The 24732-nt window shown below is 37.7% G+C and overlaps 7 protein-coding genes across 7 annotated transcripts; 3 read left to right on the forward strand and 4 right to left on the reverse strand.

The window, feature by feature from the left end:
* Positions 1-559: 559 nt before the first annotated feature.
* On the forward strand, positions 560-3516 carry EAF01_006932 (uncharacterized protein). The gene is made up of 5 exons (XM_038915186.1): positions 560-1267; positions 1420-1914; positions 1993-2014; positions 2072-2140; positions 2232-3516. Exons 2-5 carry the CDS (start codon positions 1849-1851, stop codon positions 2984-2986), a joined length of 912 nt encoding a protein of 303 aa, XP_038768824.1. The 5' UTR covers positions 560-1267; positions 1420-1848; the 3' UTR covers positions 2987-3516.
* Positions 3517-7502: 3986 nt separating this feature from the next.
* On the forward strand, positions 7503-9527 carry EAF01_006933 (uncharacterized protein; the record flags this gene model as incomplete). Its single annotated transcript, XM_038915187.1, has 1 exon — positions 7503-9527. One exon carries the CDS (start codon positions 7503-7505, stop codon positions 9525-9527), a length of 2025 nt encoding a protein of 674 aa, XP_038768825.1.
* An 889-nt stretch (positions 9528-10416) lies between these two features.
* Positions 10417-11875, reverse strand: EAF01_006934 (uncharacterized protein; the record flags this gene model as incomplete). The annotated part of the gene is made up of 4 exons (XM_038915188.1): positions 10417-10554; positions 11227-11351; positions 11588-11723; positions 11789-11875. The coding sequence occupies 4 exons, from the start codon at positions 11873-11875 to the stop codon at positions 10417-10419; spliced, it is 486 nt and encodes a 161-aa protein (XP_038768826.1).
* Positions 11876-13160: 1285 nt separating this feature from the next.
* EAF01_006935 (uncharacterized protein) lies at positions 13161-14124 on the reverse strand (the record flags this gene model as incomplete). Its single annotated transcript, XM_038915189.1, has 3 exons — positions 13161-13547; positions 13617-13891; positions 13950-14124. 3 exons carry the CDS (start codon positions 14122-14124, stop codon positions 13161-13163), a joined length of 837 nt encoding a protein of 278 aa, XP_038768827.1.
* An 865-nt stretch (positions 14125-14989) lies between these two features.
* On the forward strand, positions 14990-16249 carry EAF01_006936 (uncharacterized protein; the record flags this gene model as incomplete). Its single annotated transcript, XM_038915190.1, has 3 exons — positions 14990-15043; positions 15116-15532; positions 15608-16249. 3 exons carry the CDS (start codon positions 14990-14992, stop codon positions 16247-16249), a joined length of 1113 nt encoding a protein of 370 aa, XP_038768828.1.
* A 734-nt stretch (positions 16250-16983) lies between these two features.
* On the reverse strand, positions 16984-17301 carry EAF01_006937 (uncharacterized protein; the record flags this gene model as incomplete). The annotated part of the gene is made up of 1 exon (XM_038915191.1): positions 16984-17301. One exon carries the CDS (start codon positions 17299-17301, stop codon positions 16984-16986), a length of 318 nt encoding a protein of 105 aa, XP_038768829.1.
* Positions 17302-19161: 1860 nt separating this feature from the next.
* On the reverse strand, positions 19162-20224 carry EAF01_006938 (uncharacterized protein; the record flags this gene model as incomplete). Its single annotated transcript, XM_038915192.1, has 3 exons — positions 19162-19495; positions 19637-19802; positions 19859-20224. 3 exons carry the CDS (start codon positions 20222-20224, stop codon positions 19218-19220), a joined length of 810 nt encoding a protein of 269 aa, XP_038768830.1. The 3' UTR covers positions 19162-19217.
* Positions 20225-24732: the final 4508 nt, after the last annotated feature.

Raw genomic sequence — 24732 nt, forward strand, 5'->3', positions numbered from 1 at the left:
TGCTTGGTATGAAAGGTTGACCAACGGGGTTTTGATCTTTTCATGTATATATCACTATGTATAGTTATAAGTTATATGTATATGAACATATAAGTTAGGCCAATATATTAAATATATATATATATATCTGAGGATATGACGCCTAAAAATGAAGATGATGAGTGAGTGATGTTGATCTCCCAAAGGTTTGTCGGAAATTAATTACTTTTCATGTGTTTAACCTTCGAGCCCCGCAAGATGACGATGTTTTCGATTCGATGGATAATTAACTAATGGATAACGATGATAGATAAGAGAGTTTGCTTATATAATGGATTGGTAAGCGGGAGTGAAGATGGAAGTGAAAAGGGTACTTTGTAAGTGAGGAAGTATTGATGAAGAATTCGAGATCCAATCTTGGTCAGCATATGTGTTTGAAGTGAAGGAGGCGATTGAAAGGATTTGGGGTCCAAGAATATTATTTTTCAAGGGGAATCCTGATCTATTATACCTACCTACCTCCCTCCCTCCCTCCCTCCCTCCCTCCCTTCCTACCTTCCTCCCTACCCGTCTAATATTTTCAGCCAAGTACTCTCACACACACAGGTACGCTGTACGCACTCCTATCCATATCCATCCAAGGCAAAAGAAGGCATCCAACACATACGGGAGGAGATACACTGTAGTAACATGAGCATTCCCCAAACATTCTCTACCGCTTGGAAATCTGTGATACACATATATCCCTTCAACCTGCATGGCTCTGAATGTAGAAATATTCTTTCTCAATAGAGTATTCTGTGCCGTGAAGCTGCGGTTGTTAGATGAAGGAGTAGTACTGATTAATACCTCGTAGGCCATGGTTTCACAGAAATTTGTTGATTGAGGGCGCGGTACATGTCGTCTCAGGTCCACTCTCTCAAGTCTGTCCATTCCTTGACTCGAATCTATATCTATACGTTGAGGGTCTCGACTCTTGAGTCGTCAAATTGAAACAGATTGTTTCGAGTAATCAATTTGAATCTTCGGTCACGCGGTAGTTCTTGTCGGCTTCAATCCACCGGCTTCACTCCACCCGGAATCGATACCACTCTACTTGGGTAATTGATCAACATTCTATCTTTTGTTCTAGAACTTCCAAAGTCCTTTGATTGTTCATCGTCGAAGAATTCTCTCACGCGGGTCTACCCCTTTCATTATCCATTATCCATTAGTTTTTCCAAATTCTTTCCTTGGTGGGGTGAACTTGGACTGCACTTCTTGTCGTCACTGGGACTGGCTAGACTGACTGGCTCACTGATCAGTCATCCAGAGTACAGAGGAACACAAAACACAGTCATCCGGCTTTCCCGCGTAAAAAGGGGAAGATCTTCAATATATATTTCTCTTTCCCTGAATCAATGCAGGAAATCAAGGTATATGAAAAGTTTATTGTCATACCGTGGATTCCGATTGAACCATACGAAGCATTCTCTCTCTCTCTCTCCCATGCTACCATTTCTTCGGATTTTCCCTTATCATAATTCCTTATAGTGTTCCCGCTGTGATCCGTTCGCCTTACGAAGCTATCCCAATCTATCCAATATCAATTTCCCCTACCCGCTATCTTGGCCTTTCGTCATACCTGACCTATCAGGTATCACCAATTGATAGCTCAGAGGATCTCACGTGTTCTTGGTGGGGTAAACTGAATCTTCGGATCAGGTCCGATCGGTACCTCCGATCGATACCTCCGCTCAAGTTCCGATTATTTGTACTTTGTACTTTGTGCCTTTTGAGTCAGGAAAGGATTATTGCATCCGACATTGTTTTTGCGCCTCGAGTGGGATTTTGTCTTGTACCCAGATACCCCGTTTACCTATTTGACTTATGACTTCACCAAAATATCTCACTGGCGATTCATCTGCCATCAATGAATTTATTGATCAATTTGATGTGCGTTGAGTCAGTCCTACACAAGCTTTAAAGCTTGAATTTGTAGGGTGGATTAAGCTGACTTTCTTCACGCTTCAGGTCTTCTTATTTGATTGTGATGGTATATAACCATACGATAATCAGTTCTCGGGAAGAAAGATATGCTAATATGCGAAAGGTGTTCTTTGGTCTGGAGATCATATCTTTCCAGGGACAGTCGAGACTTTGGAATTGTTGAGATCAAAAGGTGCGCTCCCCAAATGACGTCTAATCCCGCTCTCAACAATACGCACCGTATCTGCCCCTTTGAAACAAGAGCTAACCATACATTCCTCTAGGCAAGAAGGTTGTCTTTGTAACAAACAATTCCACAAAATCGAGAGTCGAATATCAAAAGAAGCTTACCACTCTCGGTATACCAAGCAATGTTGATGAAATCTTTGGTTCAGCCTACTCTTCCGCAATTTATATCTCTCGAATTCTCAAACTTCCAGCACCCAAGAATAAAGTCTTTGTTTTGGGTGAAAGTGGTATCGAAACAGAATTGAAAACCGAAGGAGTAGAATTCATTGGAGGAACAGATCCAGCGTATCGTCGCGACATTACACCAGAAGATTATAAAAGAATTGCAGATGGTTCATTACTTGACGATGATGTTGGTGTAGTTTTGGCTGGCTTGGATTTTCACATCAATTATCTCAAGTTATGTCATGCTTACCATTATCTTCGTCGAGGTGCAGTATTCTTGGCTACAAATACTGATAGTACTTTACCATCAAACCATACATTCTTCCCTGGAGCTGGATCCATTTCAATTCCATTAATCAATATGATAGGAAAAGAACCAACCGCTTTAGGTAAGCCGAATCAAGCAATGATGGATTCTATTGAGGGGAAATTTCGATTTGATCGTAAGAAGACATGTATGGTTGGAGATCGATTAAATACAGATATTAAATTTGGTATTGAAGGAAAACTTGGTGGTACATTGGCCGTTTTAACGGGAGTATCTAAGAAAGAAGAATGGGAGGCTGAAAATGCTCCTGTAGTACCTGCGTACTATGTTGATAAATTGAGTGATTTGAGGGGTTGAGTGAGGGAACATTTGTGGAGTGATGGAGTGATGGAGGGGTAAATTATATGCAATATGCAATATGACAACATGGAAGTAACGGCAACGGTATGATCAGTCCCTTACGGGGTACATAGAGTTTAGAAGATCAATAGAACCCATGAAAATAAGGCAGATGGATAATTGAATGATTGGAAGAGAAGAAAGTCGGGTTAAGGAGAGGGGTTCGGATGAAGCGAATAGTCAAGAAAACACGTGTGACTTTGTGGTAAAATCTGGCCCCTCTCCCTTCCCCTCTCTTTACCGATAGAAATACATACCTAGTACTGTGGAATCAATGCCGAGCGATTCGATGACGACCATGTTTCTGTATGGGTGTGTATGGGTGATATTGATCGATTGAATATGAATGGATGTCCGCATTTTGTAGGGTTGTATCTATCGAATGAGTTTGATAATATGTGGTGGCTTGGTGGTATGGTATGAAAGTGTAGATGGGGAAAAGGTGGTGATGGGAAGGGCAAGGGGAAGGGGTCTGGTCTCGCCTTGTCTTGTTCCGCCCTGTTTTGTCTTGTGGAGGATTCTATATATATATATGCATTGGTAAATAGATTGGTAAATACATACATAGGTATATAGATTAGTAAATACATACATTGGTAAATACATAACATACATGTATATGGATTTGCTACCTAGGCTCGCGGGTAACGGAAAAAATGACATACACAAGTTCATTTCCCCACCTAAATTTTGATAGGATGTTAGACTATACATTTAGCCCCTAGCTATCTCAATTATATGTCACTATTAAATTCTCAGATAATCGTTATAAATAGTTTAAAATAGAGCTTTCTGTTAGTATAGTTTTCGATTTTATCGATTGAATTCATGGAAAGTTATTCATTATTGAAAACTAGGTTTATTTCGAGTTTAAATATAATTTAACTATAATTTAATATTCTGAATAATAAATCTTTATAAACTCAATTTTAAATACTAATAATATGAAGTTTTCTTTGATTAAATATTTCAATAGTTTGATATAATATATTTACATTTGAAATTATATGAACATTGATTATTAGAATCTAGTAAATAGCTTTAATTCATTAGCTACTATATGTTAATTATAAGCGAATACGGAATATAATAGCCCTAAGTAATAAACAGAAAAAACTAGTTTTTCTTGTAGTATTTATATAAGGCCTATAACTTTCTATATTTAACTAGCTTTTTAAACAGAATATAATATAGACATTTAGGATTTATGAATACTATAGGTACTACGTTTTCTATATTCTTCTCGAACCTAAACTTGAACCAATAGAAATCATAAAATCGAATTTTAATTATTTTATAATTTTTCAAAGTTATTAATCTTTTTATAATTTTTTTATAAACTTTAATATATTTTAATCCCATTGTTATTGAAGATTTAATTCTTTTTCAAGATGATTTACTATTATTTGATTAATGGTTCAGTAGATAAATATACTTTTTCTAAAATATATTAATTAGCTGATTTCTTATTAAATTCGTAAAAGCTAAAGATTTCTCTAATAAATTTTTATATACTAATTTTCCTGTCACCTGCGAGCTAGGGTATATATTTTGCGCGGAAAAATACGTATAGATTATATAATATTATCTGTAACTAGTATTTATAGTTCTTTTTATATAGTTTAGAAAACGATAATTAGTTTTTATCTATTTTATTTTATTATATTCCTTATATATTATATGAAAACTTTCTAGAGTCTTTTTCCTTTTCCTTTATTAATAGTACTACTTTCATAGTAATAATTCTATAATATTTATAAAGACTTACTCTACGACTCTATTATCTTCTACTCTCTTATAGTATATATATATTAATACTTACCTATATAAAAGTTCTAGAACCTCCTCATTATATAGATTTCGATTTTCCTACTAAAACCATTGATTTTTCAGCTTTTAAAACCCCTGTTTCTTTATTAAAACTTTATATAAAATGAATAAAAGAATTTAAGATCGATTTAAAATTAATTTAATTATATACAATAAAAGCTATTGAAGATAAAAATTATGAATTTTCTAAAAAATCGCTTATTTTATATAGAAAAAACATTATAAATTAAAAAATTTCAATCTTTTCAATTTCAAGTCTATAAAAATTGTAAACAAAAATAATTAAAAATAAAAAAAATATTTTTTCAATAAAGAATAATATCAATTACTTATTTAAAGTCTTGAAAATAAAATTTCTTAAATTAAAAAAGTTATCAACTTTTTTAATTTGTATAGAAAAACATTATTTTTATAGGGATTTTATTATAAAATTTATAGAGTGTAGTAAGTAAGTTCGATAACTCTTACACGCTTATATCGGCTTATTATACTGGCTTATATAGGGATTTATATATACGCTTATACATTATAAATTCGGAATTCGAAAGTATATAGAGTACTGAGTACAGAGTAGATTGTAATCGAGCGCGGCGAGGACGGGGGTTTGGGGGCTTGCCCCCATAGATAGTATGTATGGAGGGATTTAGTATAGAAGGAATTTTGAGGGAGTGTTTAAGGTTATTAATATATGTATTTGTCGAGAGAATGACGCTCCGCTAGGCCACTGCCGTGGAGGCCGTTGTCGCTTCACTCGGATTTTAAGAGAGATAAGTCGGGTACCCTACTTTCGAGCCACCCCCCTTTTGAGCCACTTTTTACACCAAAAATGGAATTTTTAATTTTCTTATTTATAGATAGAATTTATTGAAAATTTATTTATATATAATTCAGATCGTTTTGAATCTAATATGAAGTTTTTAGATTTTTAGGATTTTTCTATATTGAAATTTAAAGCTTTAAAATATCGATTTTTTAATTTGTATAAAAATTATATATAAATTTAAAACTTTTATAAAATCTTTAATAACTTTTTAATAAAAATTATTAAAAATAAACTAAAAAGTTTTATTATAAGTTTTTAAAATATTTATTTTGAAGGATTTAGAAAAAAAAGAAAATTTCCTATAAATAGATATTTAAAAGAATACCCTCAAAATTATAGGGATTATTTATACTATTTTAAACTTATTATATACTATATCTCTATATCTATTAATTTTTTTGAATTTTTTTTTGAATTTCTATATAAACTTAAATTTAAAACTTTCAAAAAGATATATAGTTTTTTTTAATAATTATTATTAAAAAGTTATTAAAGATTTTATAAAAGTTTTAAATTTATATATAATTCCTATATAAATTAAAAAATCGATATTTTAAAGCTTTAGATTTTAATACAGAAAAATCCTAAAAATCTAAAAATTTCAGAATAAATCTAAAATAGCTTAAATTATATATATTCAAGTTTTTATTAAATTAGATTATATATTGATAGAGATATTAATAGGCCAAAAAAGCGATTTTTGATATAAAAGGGTAGCTCAAAATAAGAGTGGTTTGAAAGTAGGGTAGTCGATTTATATTTTTATAAACCGGTAGAGGGAAACGGAGATTAATATTAATTATCCCGATAAATTCTATAATAAATCAATCACAAATCCAACTATAAGAGTTGATACTTATAGTGCTAGATAACTCTTGGATTGTTTTTAGTTATGATACTATTTTTGGTTACTTGCATCGAAATGGAATAATTACCTAGATTGTTAAGGGTTCTCGCTACTGGGCTGTGTTTTCTTATATGAAGAGATGAGAGGTGTATTGGAACGAAGGAAGTTAGAACTATATTTGCAAGGGGAGAGGGAGGTGAGAAAGAGGGGACTCTCTGGGTGTACTAAGTAGGTACGAGAAGGTATCCATATCTTGATACAAATAATCTGTATGAAGACCCTACATGCATACATTGCTTACAATCAAGCGTGGCGAAGAAGGAGGCCTAGAGGCTTCTTCACATGGAGGGGATATTGTAGAGTCCGGTGGAATACGGTTATACGAGTTGAATGGTGAATATGATTATCTTTGGGGAATCCAATTATTTGCTGTTTATTATATTGTATTGGTTGACCTTGGAGAGAGAATTAGAGGGATAATGGAATGAACAACGCCACCACTGTCACTGTGAACGCCTCTCTCGCTTCGCTCTGGTAGACGTATACGGATAACCTTGGAACTGGTCGATACATATCGAACTGAATGTGAAAGGTGACAGGGGAGGGGAGGGAAACTTCCAGGTCTAGGTAATCTTGCATCTAAATCTCAGTCCACAAAGCATCAAGACCCTACATGCACCAGCACCGGGGCTTGGGACATGTCCACATACATAAGATCTTACAAAAATACAAGAAAAATACAAAAAATTCTAAAACGTCCCGGTTCAATAGAATGTTTCTATTCGATAATCAACTAGCCGGAGCATATCCTCCGGCGTCGCAGGTGCAAATTTCCCTTGTTTCGGTAATTGGGCTGGTTTGGGAGAGGCTGCAGGGCTAAGGTGGAAGGCGAGAGTAGGGGTCCTGCAGGGCGGATGGATGACTGGCGAGACGGGGTGTGTGAAATCCTTGACAAAAATCAAATCTTCTCAAGAATGAATCCCCCCACCATGACTTCTTCCGCACCACAATATAGTTCCAAAAAAAGACGACTCGTGCAACCTTTTAACTTGGATAAACCACTCTCATACTTCTTTCATTCTAAGGATCATGCCCAATTCCATTGCACCATGGATGGAGACAGCGACTTGGAGGATGATACCTCCATCTTTGTGGGGAGACGACATGAGTTAACTGAACGATTGGAGGAGAACCCTTACGATTTATTAACCTATCTCGAACGAGCGAGCGTCTACAGCGATTTAGGATATCCAGATTTGGCATCGGGAGATAGTTACAAGGCTTTATTGTTATGCGATGAATTGAAGGACGAAAGTTTCGAATATCATGAACAAGCACTCGAAGCATTTAAATCTCGACTCGCAGAAGGTTTTTCGGAAAATCTTTTAAAGAGACATGTTCCTGGATTGGCAGATACGGGAAATGTCACAGATACCATTGAGAGAAGTGGAATTGAGAGGTGGAATTTGGAGGAGGTGGATGAAGATGTGTATATGCGAATCGCAGATAAGGCTGCATTACGATGTTATCAAAATCTCTCATTGAGTCTTCTGCTGTGCGGATGCTTAAAGAGTGCTTATGATTTTTGTAGCAGAGGATTGAAAGTCGCTCCTGATGATGAGGAATTAAGTCAAGTGAAGGATTATATTTTCAACATGGCGAAGAGGAGGTTAAAGACCGACGAGGTGGATATTTCCGAATTACCAGATCAGGGCTTAGTACGACGCGAAATCTATCCTTGGAATGACCACGAACCCAATCGTTTCTCGGAAGAATCTCTCGACTTTTTGAATCAGGAATTACAAGCTATTTCTTCAAAGGTGGAGGTTAGAGCTGTTGAATTGCCTACACTGGTGGAAGCTGCGATTTCTCAAGAGGAAGATGGAAATATACCAACAAACAAACAATTGGGATTATTCGCAACAGATGATATACAACCCGGCGAAACCGTCCTCGAAGAAACTTCCGTTTTGACAGTCAATAATCGTTTAAAGGATGCTCTTTGCGATGCCTGCAGTACTGTATTACCTCCATTGGGTCAAAATAGTACAGTAGTAGGATGTCCTGATTGTTATGATATTATGTTTTGTAATGAAACTTGTCTCAATCTTGCTTTGGAGACATATCATCCAGCTATCTGCGAAAAAGATGTCGATACCATCTCTAAAGATCCGGATCCGAAAGAATCACCAAATGCCCTCTATCTTCTACTTTTAGCTCGCGCATTAGCTATGTCGGCAACTCAAGAAGTTCATCCTCTCGATTTGAAAGAAGTTAAATATATCTGGGGAGATTTTCTCGATTCGGCTAGTAATGCGGTTCCAATCTCTCCTAAATCGGAACCACCTCCTGTTTGGACTCTTCCATTTTCTTTCTCGTCAAATATCGCTACTCCTCTTCATATCCTTGAGAAAATGGATATTGATATTTTTGCCGAAATCGCAAATTACGATCTTTGGATTTTAAATACCTTGTATAGTAAATTTAGGGGTACAGCATCGGCGAGAGTTAATACGACGACGGGAATGCCGGAAGTGGCGGCTGTTCATCCTCTTTGGTGTTTGGCAAATCATGATTGTGATCCAAATGTACAATGGGAATGGGGAGGAAGAATGAAATTGTGGTGTAGGGAGAAGAGGATCAATGGGAAAGGTGGTGTGAAGAAGGGAGAAGAGATTTGGAATCATTATTGTGATATTGAACTACCGGTTCAAGAGAGGAGAGAGTGGGCAGAGGGAAGTTTGGGTGGCTGGTGTATGTGTGAGAGATGTAGGAGGGAATCGGGAGAGGTTCGTGGAGAGGGAGAGATTGATGGCGAGGCAGAGAATTTTAGGGGGAGAAGGTTGAATGGGTTTGAGGATGAGGGCGAGAATTCGCCTACACCTACTGGTGTGGAGGTGAATGGAAAAATTGTGGAAAATGGATATGTGGACGTGAAGATGAGATCGTCTGAGAAGGAAGATGTGGTGTCGAATGGAGGTAAAAGAGTAGCTGAATAGTCGAGCAGACGAATGGTCGGTTGGATAAATAAAGAGAAGTGGAAAATAGGTCTGTATGAATTATCGGGGGTGGATATATGATCATTGAGAAAGAGAAAAGTGGTTGATTTGGATGTATATAAGGAGGAGTGGAGGAATGGTTGTTCTATGTGGAGATATGGTATGGATGGAATGGAATGGAAGGTTAGAAATTTGAGATAGATAAAATACAATGATTTGAGTGTACGATTTTGGAGATTTATGCATGTTGTTTGATTCTTCTTTTCTTTTCTTTTATTGGGGATGGACAGGGACATGGAGATGGGAATGGATATGTTTGGTTTCAAGAGGTGAAAGGTTAGGAAAGGGAAGAGGGAGCGCTGCAGACAGTATGCAGTAGATAGTGACTTGATGATGATTGATTGATACCTCAATTCTAATGATGTGGTTTCTTAGCACTGGAATTTTCAGTGCTTGAGCGTTTGAACAGCGTTTAAACTTCAAAGCTCGGATGATTAGTGACTTGGTTATTTGGTTGGTGAGTTGGTGTGGGACTTGGAATATGATGTGATAGATTATTGTTGTGGAGTTTGAATGGTGAATGGTGAATGGTAATTGGGAACTTGACTCCAGACTGACGGGAGGATTGAGAAGCTGGGGTTTTAGATGGGAGATGGGAGGACCGTGGGGAGTGGGAAAGAGAGGAACTAGGGGAATAAGGCAATGAGGGAATGGGGAAGATAGGGTAAGTGTGAAGTTGCTGTACGGGATGAATGGAGTAGAGTGTATAGGCGGTATGAATGCTGTAGGTACTAGGTGGTGTAGATGTGTGATTTGAATTTGAATTTGAATATGGCTGGATTGTTAGGTGGGTAGGTGATCGTTTGTATACACTGTCCAGTGGAACTGATTACTTGGGTGGTGGAAATTGGGAGTGAGGATTGATGGGTTCCTTTTGTGGTGATGATGTTATGGTACTGTAAGCGAGGCGGGGAGAGGTTGAGGAATTCTGAGGGTATGGGTGGTTGAGTGGGGAGGGTGGGAAGACCTGAATGGGAGATGAGAGGGAAGGAGTTGAAAAGTAACAGGCCTGGTTGTGAAGTAAGGTTGAGAGGTAGATTGAGATGGGAGAGTGGGAGGGTGTGATGAGAGGGGCGGCAGGGCGGAAGGTTGAGAGGACAAAGTGGGAAGAGGGGTCATGAGGGAAAGGGGTGATGAAAAGGAAGTCAAGACAAGGACGGGAAAAGTTGGATTGGGATTGGGTAGATTGAAGTTCGTGTAAATACATACCTGATAACGGAAGCGATGGGTGTGTGGTGTAAATTAGTATGGACAGGGTAGGGATAAGGAGTGAACGAAGAGGAACGGTTGAGTTGGTAGGATAACCAGAGGGTGCGTACACACACTGATCTCCTTCCTTACTACATCAACAATTTAGAAAGATAAATAGTTAGAGCTAAAGGGGTATCCGGTCATTTCAGTGGGTTTTTGCTAGACAGAAGGAAACGCGAATGAAGGCATCACGTTTCACGAAGCAAAGGCAACAGGTCAATGATCAGCTGGTTGTTTACTCTTGGTATCTATCTGTCTATCCATCTATGATTTCGTCTATTCTGACTAATTACAGGAAGAATCGAAGGGGAACACAATGCTCTAGTTGCGTCTCTTGATTCTGGAACTAAATCATAGACAATAGAAGGACATCTACTCGTGAAAATACCATGTGAAATGACGACTCGACTCGGAGCTTCGATCCACAGGCAGGAGCGAGTTCATTGGGTAGGACACCGAGTTTTTTCTTCAGGGAAGGACTGAGTTGGACTGAAATTGCTGGTGGTGGTTGTGCTGGGAGCTTGTAAGGTAAGTCGGAAAGATTACTAAGGCAGAAGGAAATTGAGGGAGTGTAATGAGTGGATGCGTTTGAGACCGCCGTCTAAAGCCAGACAAATGTGCGGGTATCGTTGATGTAAGCGAAGTGTGAAGACTTTGCGAAGAGGAATGGGAAGGATCAGGGTAAACACGCGAGTTGTGATGGAATGAAGCTGTTCATCAGCGAGGAGTAGGGCCACGGCGGGACGTACGTTTTCGTGTAGGAGGAGGTGGAGGTGGAGGGGCCGTTTGATGAACAACTTCAAATGTTGCAATTTCTATGTATGTATTGCACGCCGTGCAAACATCTTCACCTTCGTTCAGTGTGCCACAAGATCGCAACGACAACTAAATTGAAGAGATATATCAGTCTTTGTAATTGTATAAGGTTGACCTTTTCGATGGATACGTACTGTTGATGGAGGAATTTCCGGATCTGACCATATCTCTACCATGCGTTTACACTTCCATCCCCAAGGGAGGGGGGAGTTGCGCTCCATCGTTGTTTGGAATTGGTTGGGGTGTGCTGTATTGCTGTGATGAATAAGACACTGTGAGTGTTCGATATTTTGGATGTGGACTTTATCGAGTTGGATAAAAGAAGAGAAAAGAATGTAGCCAGAGGGAGAAGGCGAAAGTATATAAACACATTTTCTCTCAGCTAAGAGTTCGAGAATTAGTGTTCTACATACAAATTTGGAGTCAAAGACCGAGGATTGGGGATAACTCCAGTCATTTCATGGCTTTTATGACATGTTTCAAGCAGAATAATATAAAGTCGAGGATATGACGGTTCATTTGAGCGTTCTGTATGGATAGAGATTCAGAAATGATTCAAATTTATGCAAGTTCTGGTATTTTGGACTCACGAACAGTGTTTGACTGTTACGAATCAAATATTGTCTATTGAATTAATCATTTCCTACTCAAAATGCTGATTTTGATGTCTGGTAGTGACTTGAGATTGTTTTGAGCGTGTATTCGGAACTCGTAATGTCCAGTGTGAATTTGTAGAATGGATCTTAATCAACTGTGGAATCGTTTTGAATGACTGGCTAAGAGTATGGAGTCATGATATACATGAGTGTCGCCACGAATAGAAAACTAGAGAATATCACCACTAATATAATTTCAATCGTCTCTTCAGTCATTCAAGGTTATTGCTTTCTACTTAAAGATATTCAGTATGACTAGAAGCTGGTAGTGGCTTGAATTATTTTGGAACTTATAGGTATTGTCATGAGTAGGAGTCTAGAAGATGAATGTTGATCTGGACTCCTTGATGGCAAGACTATAAATTAGTTATATAGGAATGGATAAATGGATCAATACTGTAGGTGGTGTAGATTTATGATTTGGATTTGGATTTGGATTTGGATTTGGATTTGGATGAGTGGATGATCTAAATACACTGTCCAGAGAATTTGATTATTCGAGGGTTGGAAGTGACGATTATTGATTTTAGCTGGTGATGCTGTGGTGGTGTTGTTTAAAAACCCGATCTTTGAGCCTCACTACCTAGGAACCTGTTTCTCATAGGTGCTTTTGATCATCAACAAGCGATGGTTTTTGGATCTATATCTGCTTTGATATATACATTGTGCTTTTCCCAACTTCCTATCTTGAACCTTAATGACAGCTGGCAACGCTTTCCATCAACTACCTATGTACTTCTTGAATATCATTCTTAAATGCCTCCTTAGCTTCAACATCTGTCAATGGTTTTGTGGCAGAAGCCAATCTGGTAAGTGTCTTGTACTCAGGAGAACCCTCCCCAAGCAAAACCTATTCAAGACAAGAAGTCAATGGAATTCGATCTGTTACACGACCTGTAGATGTGAAGATCCAAACCCAGAATTCCATATATATCTCGCATCTAGCAAGCAATTCCATTCCCTCCGCATGATCCTTTTCAAAGGCATCCCAATCTGCTGGTTCAGGCCAGAGACGAAACCGATGAGATTTTTCAAAGACAAACATGACTTTGACATCCAACTTCCGTTCAACCTCTTTCATTTGTGCACCATCTTCAGCAAACCAGCAATACTCGCAGTCGGAGGTAGCTTGAGCGTATGTCGAGAATTGTTCGATTATACCACCTGGTCTCATTGGCAGCAATCTATTGCGCTTGTCCAAAATTGCGTCACGTCTGGCTGTTTCTACAGCAAGTATCTTGTTTGTCTCTTGCATTCTATGTCAAGCGGCAGGACCTATCTTGGCTTTGAATGCTTTCTGCCTTACTAAGACTCGCTTCTGTCTATCCGTCAACTGGCTTTCGTCGGGAGGAGGAGTTTTTGCGGCTTGATCCCTATGACTGATGCCGGCAACCACCTTTGTGGTATTAGAATCGACTGGACCTCTGGCTTCTTGGGTATCGTTCTTCTTTTTGGCGACAGGAGTAGCAGATTTTCCCGGGTTTTGACGGTGGTTAGATTGGGAAACATCGTTTTTCTTGGGCTCAGCCATAAAATTTGCGTTTTTGGTAGTGTCTTTCTTATCCGTGAGATCACCGCCGACTATGAATTGTTAGTGTTTTGTTTTAGAGATGGAACAATGATTGTTGATGATACTTACAGAGCTTCTTGTAGACAGCGCGCTCAATTGCCTGTAGCTTTTCTTGCTCAGGCAAAAGCGCAATCGCCTCACTATTTTGGGCATCCTTGAACGCATATCGATATACCATGTTCGATCTGCCTTCTTCATACAATCTATCGAGCATTTCTGGTCGCCTCGAAGTGTAATTCGCCATTTTTGTCCATTTCTTCAATTGCGACTTTGTTGTGATGTTGAGAAGGAAAAAAATCAAAGGTGAATATAATAGTAACCTCGCAAGGCTGAACTTTGGGTCACGCGTGTGCTACTTTCTGGTTAGTTGACTGTTCAAATGTTTTTCCAATGGTCTGTATATGAACAGTCTGATCTTTGTTTTCACGTTGCATGCTCCAGTGAATATGCTTAGATTTCAAACTCAAATGGGACCAGTTAGGTGAATAATGATAAGACTGATAGTAGCAAATAATGTGAAACACCGCAATAATCAAGTTACCCACAGATGGGCACGGAAAGAGACAACTACCAAATGAATGAGGAAGGATTCATGGAAAAGGTGTGAGAGCGTTGATGCTAGGCACGTAATCAATGAACCTTGCTCGCGACTGTGATGAGAGGAATCATTACCTCATCCCTCGTCACAACCGTGTAACTTTCACACATGTATTCTCAAAAGGCTACTTTGAGTCCCTGGTATGAAGCCCCAAATCTCGGGCACTTTCCCACTATCTACTCGTTCGACAAAACATCAAGGGGTTTGGGAACCCAGCACAATGTCCAAATCGTGTGGGAATCATGTACCTATACTGCTTCAATCGTCGAGTCTAGACTCGATACTGGGAAGACTCTTAGATCTAGTATCATTTACCTGTAGAGTGATGATGTGAACAGAACGTTGAAAAGAAATTCGGCTACGCGGTCATTTCTCGGTAAGTTTGCCCCACCGCGGGGTAATCGTCTATCTTTCTCTCTCTGATTGATAACGTTCGACATCAATCTTGACATGAAAAGGATACTACATTGACAAATAACTCTCTCTATATATACATATACCAAATATTACTATGTCCTTCTCTCATTTTCCCAAGAAACTTGTACTCAAAGGAACTCCAAAAGAGGTAAATCCTCTCTCCTCGCGCCTCTCTCAAATATCCCCCACTTTCACTTGATAAGCATCTCACACTGTGTAGATAGGATTTGAACATGGCAATCTTCTATCTTCTGAGATTAAAGATCAGATGAAGATATATAATGCAATGTTTCAATCCACATCTTCATTAACATGGACCGAAGTCCACGAAATTGCTAAGGAATTTCAAGTCACAATCCAAAAGCTAACACCAGATATCTATGATGAAATGGTGGGCATTGCCGAGGGTGCAGGTGTTGATATTCTGGATATCATAGCACTTAACTGTAGGAGTGAAATCGCTTTGGGGAGATTTACCGATGGGTGTACGAGTTTAGGTTGGAAAATGCAGGGGAAGGATGTAGAAGGAAAGATGGTGTTGGCACAAAATTGGGACTGGACTGAGAATGTTCAGAAGAATTTAGCGATGGTGGAGATAGAGAGAAAGGGGAACGAGAAAATTTGGATGGTGACTGAGGTATGACTTTTGTCTGTTATCTCTAATAACTTTGGGTCTGCGTCGGCAACGATACAGCAAACTAACAGAACATAGGCAGGAATAGTAGGTAAAATTGGCTTCAACTCTGCTGGTGTCGGCGTATGTCTCAATGCCATTAGAGCTCGTCCAACACATACTTATGAGCTTCCAATTCACATTGCACTACGCATTTGTCTAGAAAGTGATAGCGTGGAAAAGGCTGTAGGATCAATCGAGGAATTAGGTGGTGTGGCGTCGAGTCAACATATTCTTATAGCAGATCCCAACAGAACGTTGAGTATGGAGCTTTCACCTGTTGGAAATTGTTTCTTGGAGCCATGTGATGATGGATTCGTCGCACATACAAATCATTTTATCAAGAATGAATTGGTTAGCGAACCATTTTGGCTCAAGGGAAGTCCGGTGAGACTTGAGAGAGCCAACATTCTGGTTAGTGAGTTAATCAAGGATATGAGGAATGGCCTGCAGATTAATAATGACATTGGACATATTTTGAGGGAAAGATTATTCTCGGATACTTTCAATGCACCGCAAGCGATTTGTTGTCAAGAAGATCCAGAATGTCCAAAGGAGACAAGAAACAGTACGCTGTTCAATATTGTAATGAGATTGGAAGCTGGTAACTCGACGGCTGAAGTTTTATTCGGGAAGCCTGGGGTGACTAATGGAGAGGTTCTAAAAATGCCATGGGTTTGAGAACGGTCTAATTGATCTTGAGTTGATGTCTCTCAGCAAGCTAGGGAAGCAATGCAAGGTTCTCAATAGTCCGGTTTCGAATGCCTGAAAGAAGTATGATATCCAAAGCAAATCCGGTATCTCAGATCCGTTGAATGTACCAATTGTCTTCGGGGATTGAGAGCCTGTAATTGTCTGAATATAGTCAAGAGTGGCAGACTGGGTACAGACTATCGAAGCAGCATAATATCCAAAGACAATCCAGATTTTAGAGTCATTGAATGTTATTCGTACTCCGAAAACTCTCAATTCCCGGACTGGAGTCTGGAATATTAGAGACCCCTTAGCTAGTGTAGAATAACTTTCTTCCGATTTTGACTTGAATTTCGTAGTGTGCCTCGTTTCACCTACACTTAAAGCACTTTGGGCCGGATGGGAAGTCTTCAATTGAAGTCCATTTACACAGAGTCAAGAAACATAGTCAATCAAAGTATCATGCAGGCCTTGTTGAAGACTCCCTAAAAGAACAACATTGAATTCCAAATTCGCTGAACCTATCTATTTTCCTCTAGCTCCTGCTATACGCTACTAGGCAGTCAAACAATCAAAACGCAAACTCGGTAAACAACTCGTGGGATTCTAGTGATTTGATCTTTCCCGAACCCCTTTCCGCGATCCTCGTAATCCTCAAAACAACAGTATTAATTCAAGAAGTTTTGACAACTTCTACCATTTTGTTTTCCTTCGCAACTTTATTACTTGGCTGGTTCTTTACTAGCACTTCCACTTCCACCAGTAGCATTCCCAGTACCACCGCTAGGCATCCTTTGATTCCTTCGGAGTGGTGGCTCTCTTTTATCTTGTGCATTCTTCTTCGCTTCCTTCTTTCGATCTTTTTCCACCTTTTCTGCTTTCTTCCGATCTTCAGCTTCCTTCTCGTCTTTCACCTTCTTTCTTTTATCTAGAGTTTCCTGGCTTGTATTACTGGACATACTACCGTGATCGCTCTTGAGCGACGGGGTACTATCGCGTGATCCGGTACTTCCGGACGGCAAGGATCTATTTCCTGACATTGTGATAGATGGACTGATGGAGTAATGGATCAAGTTGTAATCGAAATTTAAAAGATTATTGTTCTCTAGGATTGAGGTTGAAAATGTGAAGTGAGATGGAATGAGATTGGAAATGGAAAGCACAAAAGCTTCCATTCATATACTATTCCAACACAGTTTAGACTTCTTCCACCAGTGTATCTTATGGTTGCCTCCACCCAAAACTTCAAAATCATTGGTAACCACCGAAATCTACCTAATAATTGATAGATGGTCAACACAACCACTCCTATCGTTTTTCGGTCCGTACAACAGAATGACCATTAGTGGAGATGTTGGCTATAATCCAACATATCTCCTAGCCCTTTCTCAATGATAACGAGGTACAGATCTGAATTCGGAAGGGGTCTGAGTACTGCCAATCTGAATGTTCACATGCACAAGCCTTATTTCAGACCCGGAAGATGACGAATTATTAGTCCTGTCATACCGATGGTTTTAATAGTATCATATCTGCCTTGAATCAAGGCAAATAAGAGACCTGGTCACTTCAATCATGACCTTCTCTTTCCCACAAACAAGAACGTGATTTTTGAGAATCAGTTGATAATGAGTCCGTGATTTGTCCAGCACTTCGAGAGAACTTGAGTTGAGATGTTAACACCATCAATCTGTGCATATATAGGATTTAAAAATCTCTTGATTCACACACTTCTCATAATTAATCCATACATAAATCAAAAACATTATCGAAGAGCTACTTTAGCGAAAAGTCGGTCCACTTCTTGGTCGTACTGTGGTGGCTCGAGCTGCTTTTCGTTACGGACCATACCTACATACAGCCCGGCTGCATCTCTATTGACCAGCCTGTCTAATCAGGAGTCTCTCTCAATGTAGGCAGAACCTAAGAAATACTGGAAGCCAAGAGGAAGTTTAATTAAGCCACGGTAGCTGATTATTTGAGCCATTACCACTGTTAAGGATTTATCGCAAGATCGTGTGCAGTAACCATGCGAAAAAATTTCGTACAAAGTAGATGCTAGAAAGTTTATGAAATCACCTACAAGAGGCAAGGCTGATATTGTTATTCAACCCTTATAGGGAGTTAATCTTTGGTTGTTGTGTGAGATTTCCTCCAGATGGACGACATGGTCCAGATGATCTCGGAAGGGCATAAATAAAGTTGATTAGTCTAAAAAAATCCATCGAAACTTGCCTTCCGCTTCCAACTCTTAAGGGAAATAGGGTTCGAGGTCACTTTGTAAGTCATGCTCTTTCACCTTGAGACAATCCATTTCAGTCCATTGCTTGTGTGTTTTACCCCTCCACTTTGACTTCAGCTGTATTTGTTGCACCAAATTGCAATAGACAATCAAACAAAATTTCAAGCTCTCAAGTTCTGAGCTCAAGAATGGGTCCAAAGTTCAAGGAGGTAAGGACTCCTAGTACACCTTTGCCAAAATGCAATTTAAGAAGGAAAAAACTTCGGAGTATGATAGTTCCAGGGGGTAGTATATACTCATATAAGGATGGCTCGATGTCTCTTACTGTCTTGCCAATTGGTCGTTCGTACTTTACGTTCCCACGGTATTCCGAAAACTGTCAGTCATACTAGACACTGTTTACCATGGCATAGAATCATCACAGCTATCGAAACTCCCGTCCAATTGAACTTGGGCCTGACTTAGACCTAGAAAGACGTGCGTCTCTGGCGCTGAGAAAACGGCCAGTGGCTGGAAGTAAACAATCAAATTGCAATCTACCTCACAAAAGAGCAAAGCCTCGAGCTTGGTCAAACTAAAACGTACGGCACGAAAGAACAATCGATCAACAGACAAATTTGGTCATTTCAACGAATGCTCATTAGAGATTGATTGAGAAATGTAGCACAAGTAATCAAACATCAGCCCTGCTACCCCTTATCCATCGTCAAGAATTTATTTCTTGGCATCGGACTTCATACCTGCCTGAATCCATTCTCTACCTTTCTCTGCCGCAGCCTTCATTTTTGCCTCACGCTCAGAGTCTTTCTTTAAGGCTGCGATATTGTGTGGCTCTGGTACATGACGACCCTTTTCAACTGCAGGTCTCTTTTCCATTCTTTCATCCCATGCCTTCAGAGCTGGGAATTCCTCGATATCAACTCCACTGTAAAAAGCAGTAGTTACCCAACCCCAGTGAGCAATATCGGCGATTGTACATCTGTCACCAACCACTAAAGTGTGTTGTTAGTGGTGTTTCTTTGAGATGAGTAGGGGACATAGGAGAGCCCCTGGCCATAGTAAACAACCAAATTGTAAGGTATGCACTAGGTGGCTAAGTATGAAGTAAGGATAGGGGAGTCAATTATACTTACAATAACCAGAGGTTGACTTTTCTAGGCGGGTATTGAGAACGGAATACAAGCGCCTTGTTTCATTTGTGTAACGATTGATACCATACTCAATCCTCTCTGGGGCATATTTTGAGAAGTGATTAGCTTGGCCTTGCATGGGACCTACACCAGCATTGAGGAAGAAGAGCTAGTTATCATGTCAGTTTGTTGTGTTTGGGATCAAAAAAAAATCAAATGATCTACCCAGTTGTTGACTTCATAGTACTCCCTTGTACCCTTTGGGTATGAGATCTTATGCTCGGTATCATATCTATCGACGAGGTACTGTTGAATGCTACCACTTTCGAACAGACTAATCTTCCTTCCATCCGTGAATGTATCGGTCAAAGCAGGAATTCGTCCATTAGGATTTATCTCAAGAAACCATGGCTCTTTTTGAGTGTTCTTGGAGATATCAATCTTGTGTACCTCGTAGGAAAGACCAAGTTCCTCCAAAGTGATGGATATCTTGATTCCATTGGGAGTTTGGGTTGTGTAGAGATGAATGTCTGATTGGGAAGCCATTTTGGGAGTGATATGAGAATGTAACTGTGTAAGACGGTCGTTCATAAATATCACTTTGAGAACGGGATTGAATGAAGTATATAAAGAATTCTCGAACTTTTTGATTTGTAATTTATCTGCACTTGAATATCGCATAACATAGTTTATCAGTGCATGCACTATATTAGTGTATACATCATTTTTACCTCAATTTACACTTTCAAATCTATATTATTCAATAACAATTGAATCAATTAATTAAAATTATTCAAAATCTAATAATTTAGAATTTATTATATTATTTTAATAGGTTTTTATATTATAACCTGTTTTTTTCATATTTATTATAATATCGAATAAAAAATACTTTTTTATTAAATTTTTTTTTAATATTTATTATATTAAATCTGAATATTAATCTTTTATTAAGATAATATATCAAAAGCTTCTTATTTAATAAGTAATTCTTTTTAATATAATTAAGTTTTTTATATATATTAATATTTATTTAATACTTTATTTATTATTTAAAGTATACAAATCTCTAATTCAAAAAAATATTTTTATAAGCTAATTACTCTATATTTTTAACTAGAATTAATATAATCTCAAATATAAATATAGATAAATTTAATTAATAACAAATTATTTAAGATTTAATTAATATTAGTTAAAAAAGAATTTTAATTGGATTATAAGGGGTTTAAAAGATTTATTAATTTAGATCGAAAGAGGGAAAAATAGGTATATAAATTCAAATATCTAATTTCAAGAGTACAACTTCAGAATTAAATAAAATAAAATTTATTTTTTGGAATTTTGATTTTATATTTTGAAAGATAATTGATTCTTTATATATAGCTTTAAAAGCTATAAAGAATTCAATCTTCGAAATATAATTAATATATACTTTAATAAATTTATTAATTTGATTATTATATAAATGTTTTAAATTACTAAAATAATTAATATTAAATAATTAAGTTAAACAATTTGAATAACGTGATTTATCAGTGTGCGGGTCATATCAGTGTGCGGGTCATCTTCACCTCAATTCACTCTTTCAAACTCATATTATTCAACAACCATTGAATCAATTGATTAAAACTATGAAAATTATAATAATCTAGGATCTATTATATTATCTTGACAAGTTCTTGCATTATGTCCGGTCTTTCCGCACTTACTACAGCATCGACTAGAAGATGCTTCTTCATTAGAATTCCTCCCTTTTTGACGCTCGTCGCGTTGAATCTGAATATCAACCTCTTGTTGAGATAATATATCAAGAGCTTCTTGCCCAGTAAGTACTCCTCCTTGACGTAATTGGGTTTTTTTTCGCGCGTCGACGCTTGCTTAATGCCTCATTTGCCTTTCGAAGTGTACGAATCTCTGCATTCAAAAGTGTATTCTCATGAGCTAATCTCTCTGTACCTTTAGCTAGAGCTAGTACAGTCTCAAATATAGGTGTAGGGGAGCTTGATTGATGTCGGGTTATTCGAGATTTCACTAAAATTGATTGAGAAAGAGCTTCAGTTGGGTTGTGAGGGGTTTGAGAGATCCATTGATCTAGATCGAAAGAGGGAGGGGTAGGTGTACGAATTCGAATATCTAACTTCGAAAGTACGGCTTCAGGGTTAAATGGTATTAAACCTGTTCCTCGAAATCCTGATTTCATATTCTGAGAGATGATTGATTCTTTATATGCAGCTTTAAAAGCTATAAAGAATTCAACCTTCGAAATATGATTGATATGTGCCTTGATAAATCCATCAATTTGACCACCATATGAACGTTTCAGATTGCTAAAACAGCCCACATCAAGTGGTTGAGTTAAATGACTTGAATGCGGTGGTAGACTTAAGCATATAATATCGTTCTCTTTGCAATATGCTTGAAAAGCTCTTGATTCATGGCTTTCATGCCCGTCTAGTACCAACATTCGATACCTGCCCTTTCTTCGGTTCTTAGTGTGCTTGTCGAAGTGTTTCAACCATTCTAAACCTGTCTCATTGTTTGTCCATCCATTAGATGTAGGTTTAATAGCCCAATCCGCAGGAAAATCGGTTTCGGTATACCAATTGGAAAGATGAACCTGTCCTTGAACCACTAGAAATGGGGGTATAGTTTCACCCTCCCCATTGCCACATATGATTGCTGTAGCCCATTCTCTATTGCCTGGTTGTATTGCCTTGCTTCTGCCATTCCGTTCAGCACTAGTTACTACCATTCCGGGGCATATTATACCCATCATAAAGCCCGTCTCATCGAAATTGTAGAAATCGCCATCCAAAATGCTGTATTTCGCTCGCATATTCGCAACCAATCGAAACCACTCTTCAATAAGCTTAGGATCTTCGCAGAGAGCTCCTTGAAAGTCATAAACACGACTAAAACGCGTCTTTAATTCGATTCGACGCTTTACGAATCGATGCGCCCAGAGCTTCCCAACGCGCTTTGCACCCCTCGATTCAAGAATATGATTCGCCATATCTTCTACATTTCTTAATTTAGGTGGAAATCCTCTCAAATCCATATCAATTATATATTCAGAAATGATATTCTCTTCTAGTTCTGAAAGATTATAAGATTTAGGTCGATATTCGGAACGGGAAGTAATACCATTAATTCTACGCTGTAGTGTTGTATTCGAGATATTATATATCTTTGCAACCTTTCGAATACTTGTTTTTTTGTCTTTTTGAATAGCTTCGATAGCGAGGAGTATACGGGCTTCTTGATTATTCGAATCCATTGTGGATTGTTGATAAAAACGCGTATTGAAAGAGAATAGAGTGAATTGAGGTGAAAATGACCCGCACACTGATATGACCCGCACACTGATAAATCACGTTATAATAATAAATATAAATATATAATATTATTCTCTTTATAATATATTTGAAAAACTATTGATTTATAGTTTTTATATTTATTTAGTATTAAAATTCAATATTTACTCTTTTTTCAATTCTTAATATATTTATTAAAGTATTTTAATTATTTTAAATATATTTTATTATTTGTTTATTATCACGCTAAAAGTGACGCCACCAATAGCCTTAGGCTAATTGGGTTTATATAGGCTTAATTCTCTCGTGACACTTATCTATTAAATATAAATTTAATAATTTAATTTATAAAAAGATCGATTTTGGTATATTAATTAAAAAAATGAATCTGTTTTTACATTATTAGAAATAAGGGAATAATTTCATCCTCTTTATTTCCATATATTATTACTATAATTCATTTTCGATTATCTAATTGTACTAATTTGCTTCTACTATATCTTTCAGTATTAATAATAATCATTATTATACATATAATTCCCATTATAAAACCTGTTTTATCAAAATTATAGAAATCTTTATTCAAAATACTATATTTCGCTTATATATTTATAACTAATTAAAATATATCTTTAATTCTTTATATTGTTTTACAAATTAATACGCTTAAAGCTTTCTAATAACTTTTCTTTTTTTCGATTTGAAAATATAATTTATTATATCTTTTATTCCTTTAAATTAAAAGGAAAATCTTTCGAATCTATATCAAGAATATATGAAATAATTATTTACTCTTTTACTTTAATAAATTTCAGATTTTATAATTGAAATTTAATTAACGTAACGTATGGGGAACTCGGACATATGGGGAACTCGGACACTTTTTCAATTATTCTACACGCGATCTTGTTCTACGAGCCACACAATCCTCCAATTCCAATTCCGAATCACTTGAACTATTCTCTAGCTCTTCTTCTTCAATCTCTTCTTCTGATTCTTCAATTGGGCGTTTGCGTGGCCGTCCTCGTGGCTTTTTCTCCTTCGGTTTTTCCTCCGCCTCACGTACCATTTTCAATACTTCCTTAGTACTAAAGACAAATTGACCTTGTAATTTGACTCTTTTGCCTTTAGTTCTTTTCTTTCGAGTCTCAATTACCTCCTGAGCATCAGAGAGCTGTTTCCGAAGTAGGGCTATCTCAGCATTTTGAGATTCTACAAGCCTAGTCATTCTCTTGGCATATCGACGAGTTGGCGATGCAGGAGAACCACTGCTTGCTAGAGCTGTATTAAAGATCTGATTTGCTTGCCTTAGTTCTGTTCCATCTGGAGGAGAACTCCTGAGTATAGACAAGTCTAGGTCTTGATTGGGGGTTCTCATTTGTGGAGTAGAAGGTTGCTGGGAGGAGTTAAATGGTAATGAATCGAGTACTTTTCGTGGGGCAAAAGGTACTAAACCAGCTCCTCTCCAGCCAGCTTTAATATTAGAAGAATTCAATGCTTTTTTTCTAATATTTTGAAAGAGTTCTACCCATTCAGCTCTTTGGATTCGCTTTACACCAGCTCGAGAATATCGATCGACCTCTAAAGCATGATATCGTTTCATTGGCCCATACACCGCAATATCAAGTGGCTGAAGCAAGTGAGAGCAATGAGGAGGTAATATAAGTAAATCAATATCATTATCTATACAGAAAGCAATAAAGCTACCTGTAATATGGCTTGAATGGCCATCCATGATCAAAAGTCGAGGTCGGTCACCTGACACTTTCTTGGATTCTGGTT

The sequence above is a fragment of the Botrytis porri genome (assembly GCF_014898465.1).
Source record: "Botrytis porri strain MUCL 3234 chromosome Unknown BPOR_009, whole genome shotgun sequence".
NCBI lineage: Eukaryota > Fungi > Ascomycota > Leotiomycetes > Helotiales > Sclerotiniaceae > Botrytis > Botrytis porri.

Coding starts and splice junctions, on each gene's coding strand:
- EAF01_006932 (XM_038915186.1), top strand. CDS start 1,849: ATGACTTCACCAAAATATCTCACTGGCGATTCATCTGCCATCAATGAA. Junction 2,015..2,071: donor CTTCTTATTTGATTGTGATG/GTATATAACCAT, acceptor AATATGCGAAAG/GTGTTCTTTGGTCTGGAGAT. Junction 2,141..2,231: donor GGAATTGTTGAGATCAAAAG/GTGCGCTCCCCA, acceptor ACATTCCTCTAG/GCAAGAAGGTTGTCTTTGTA.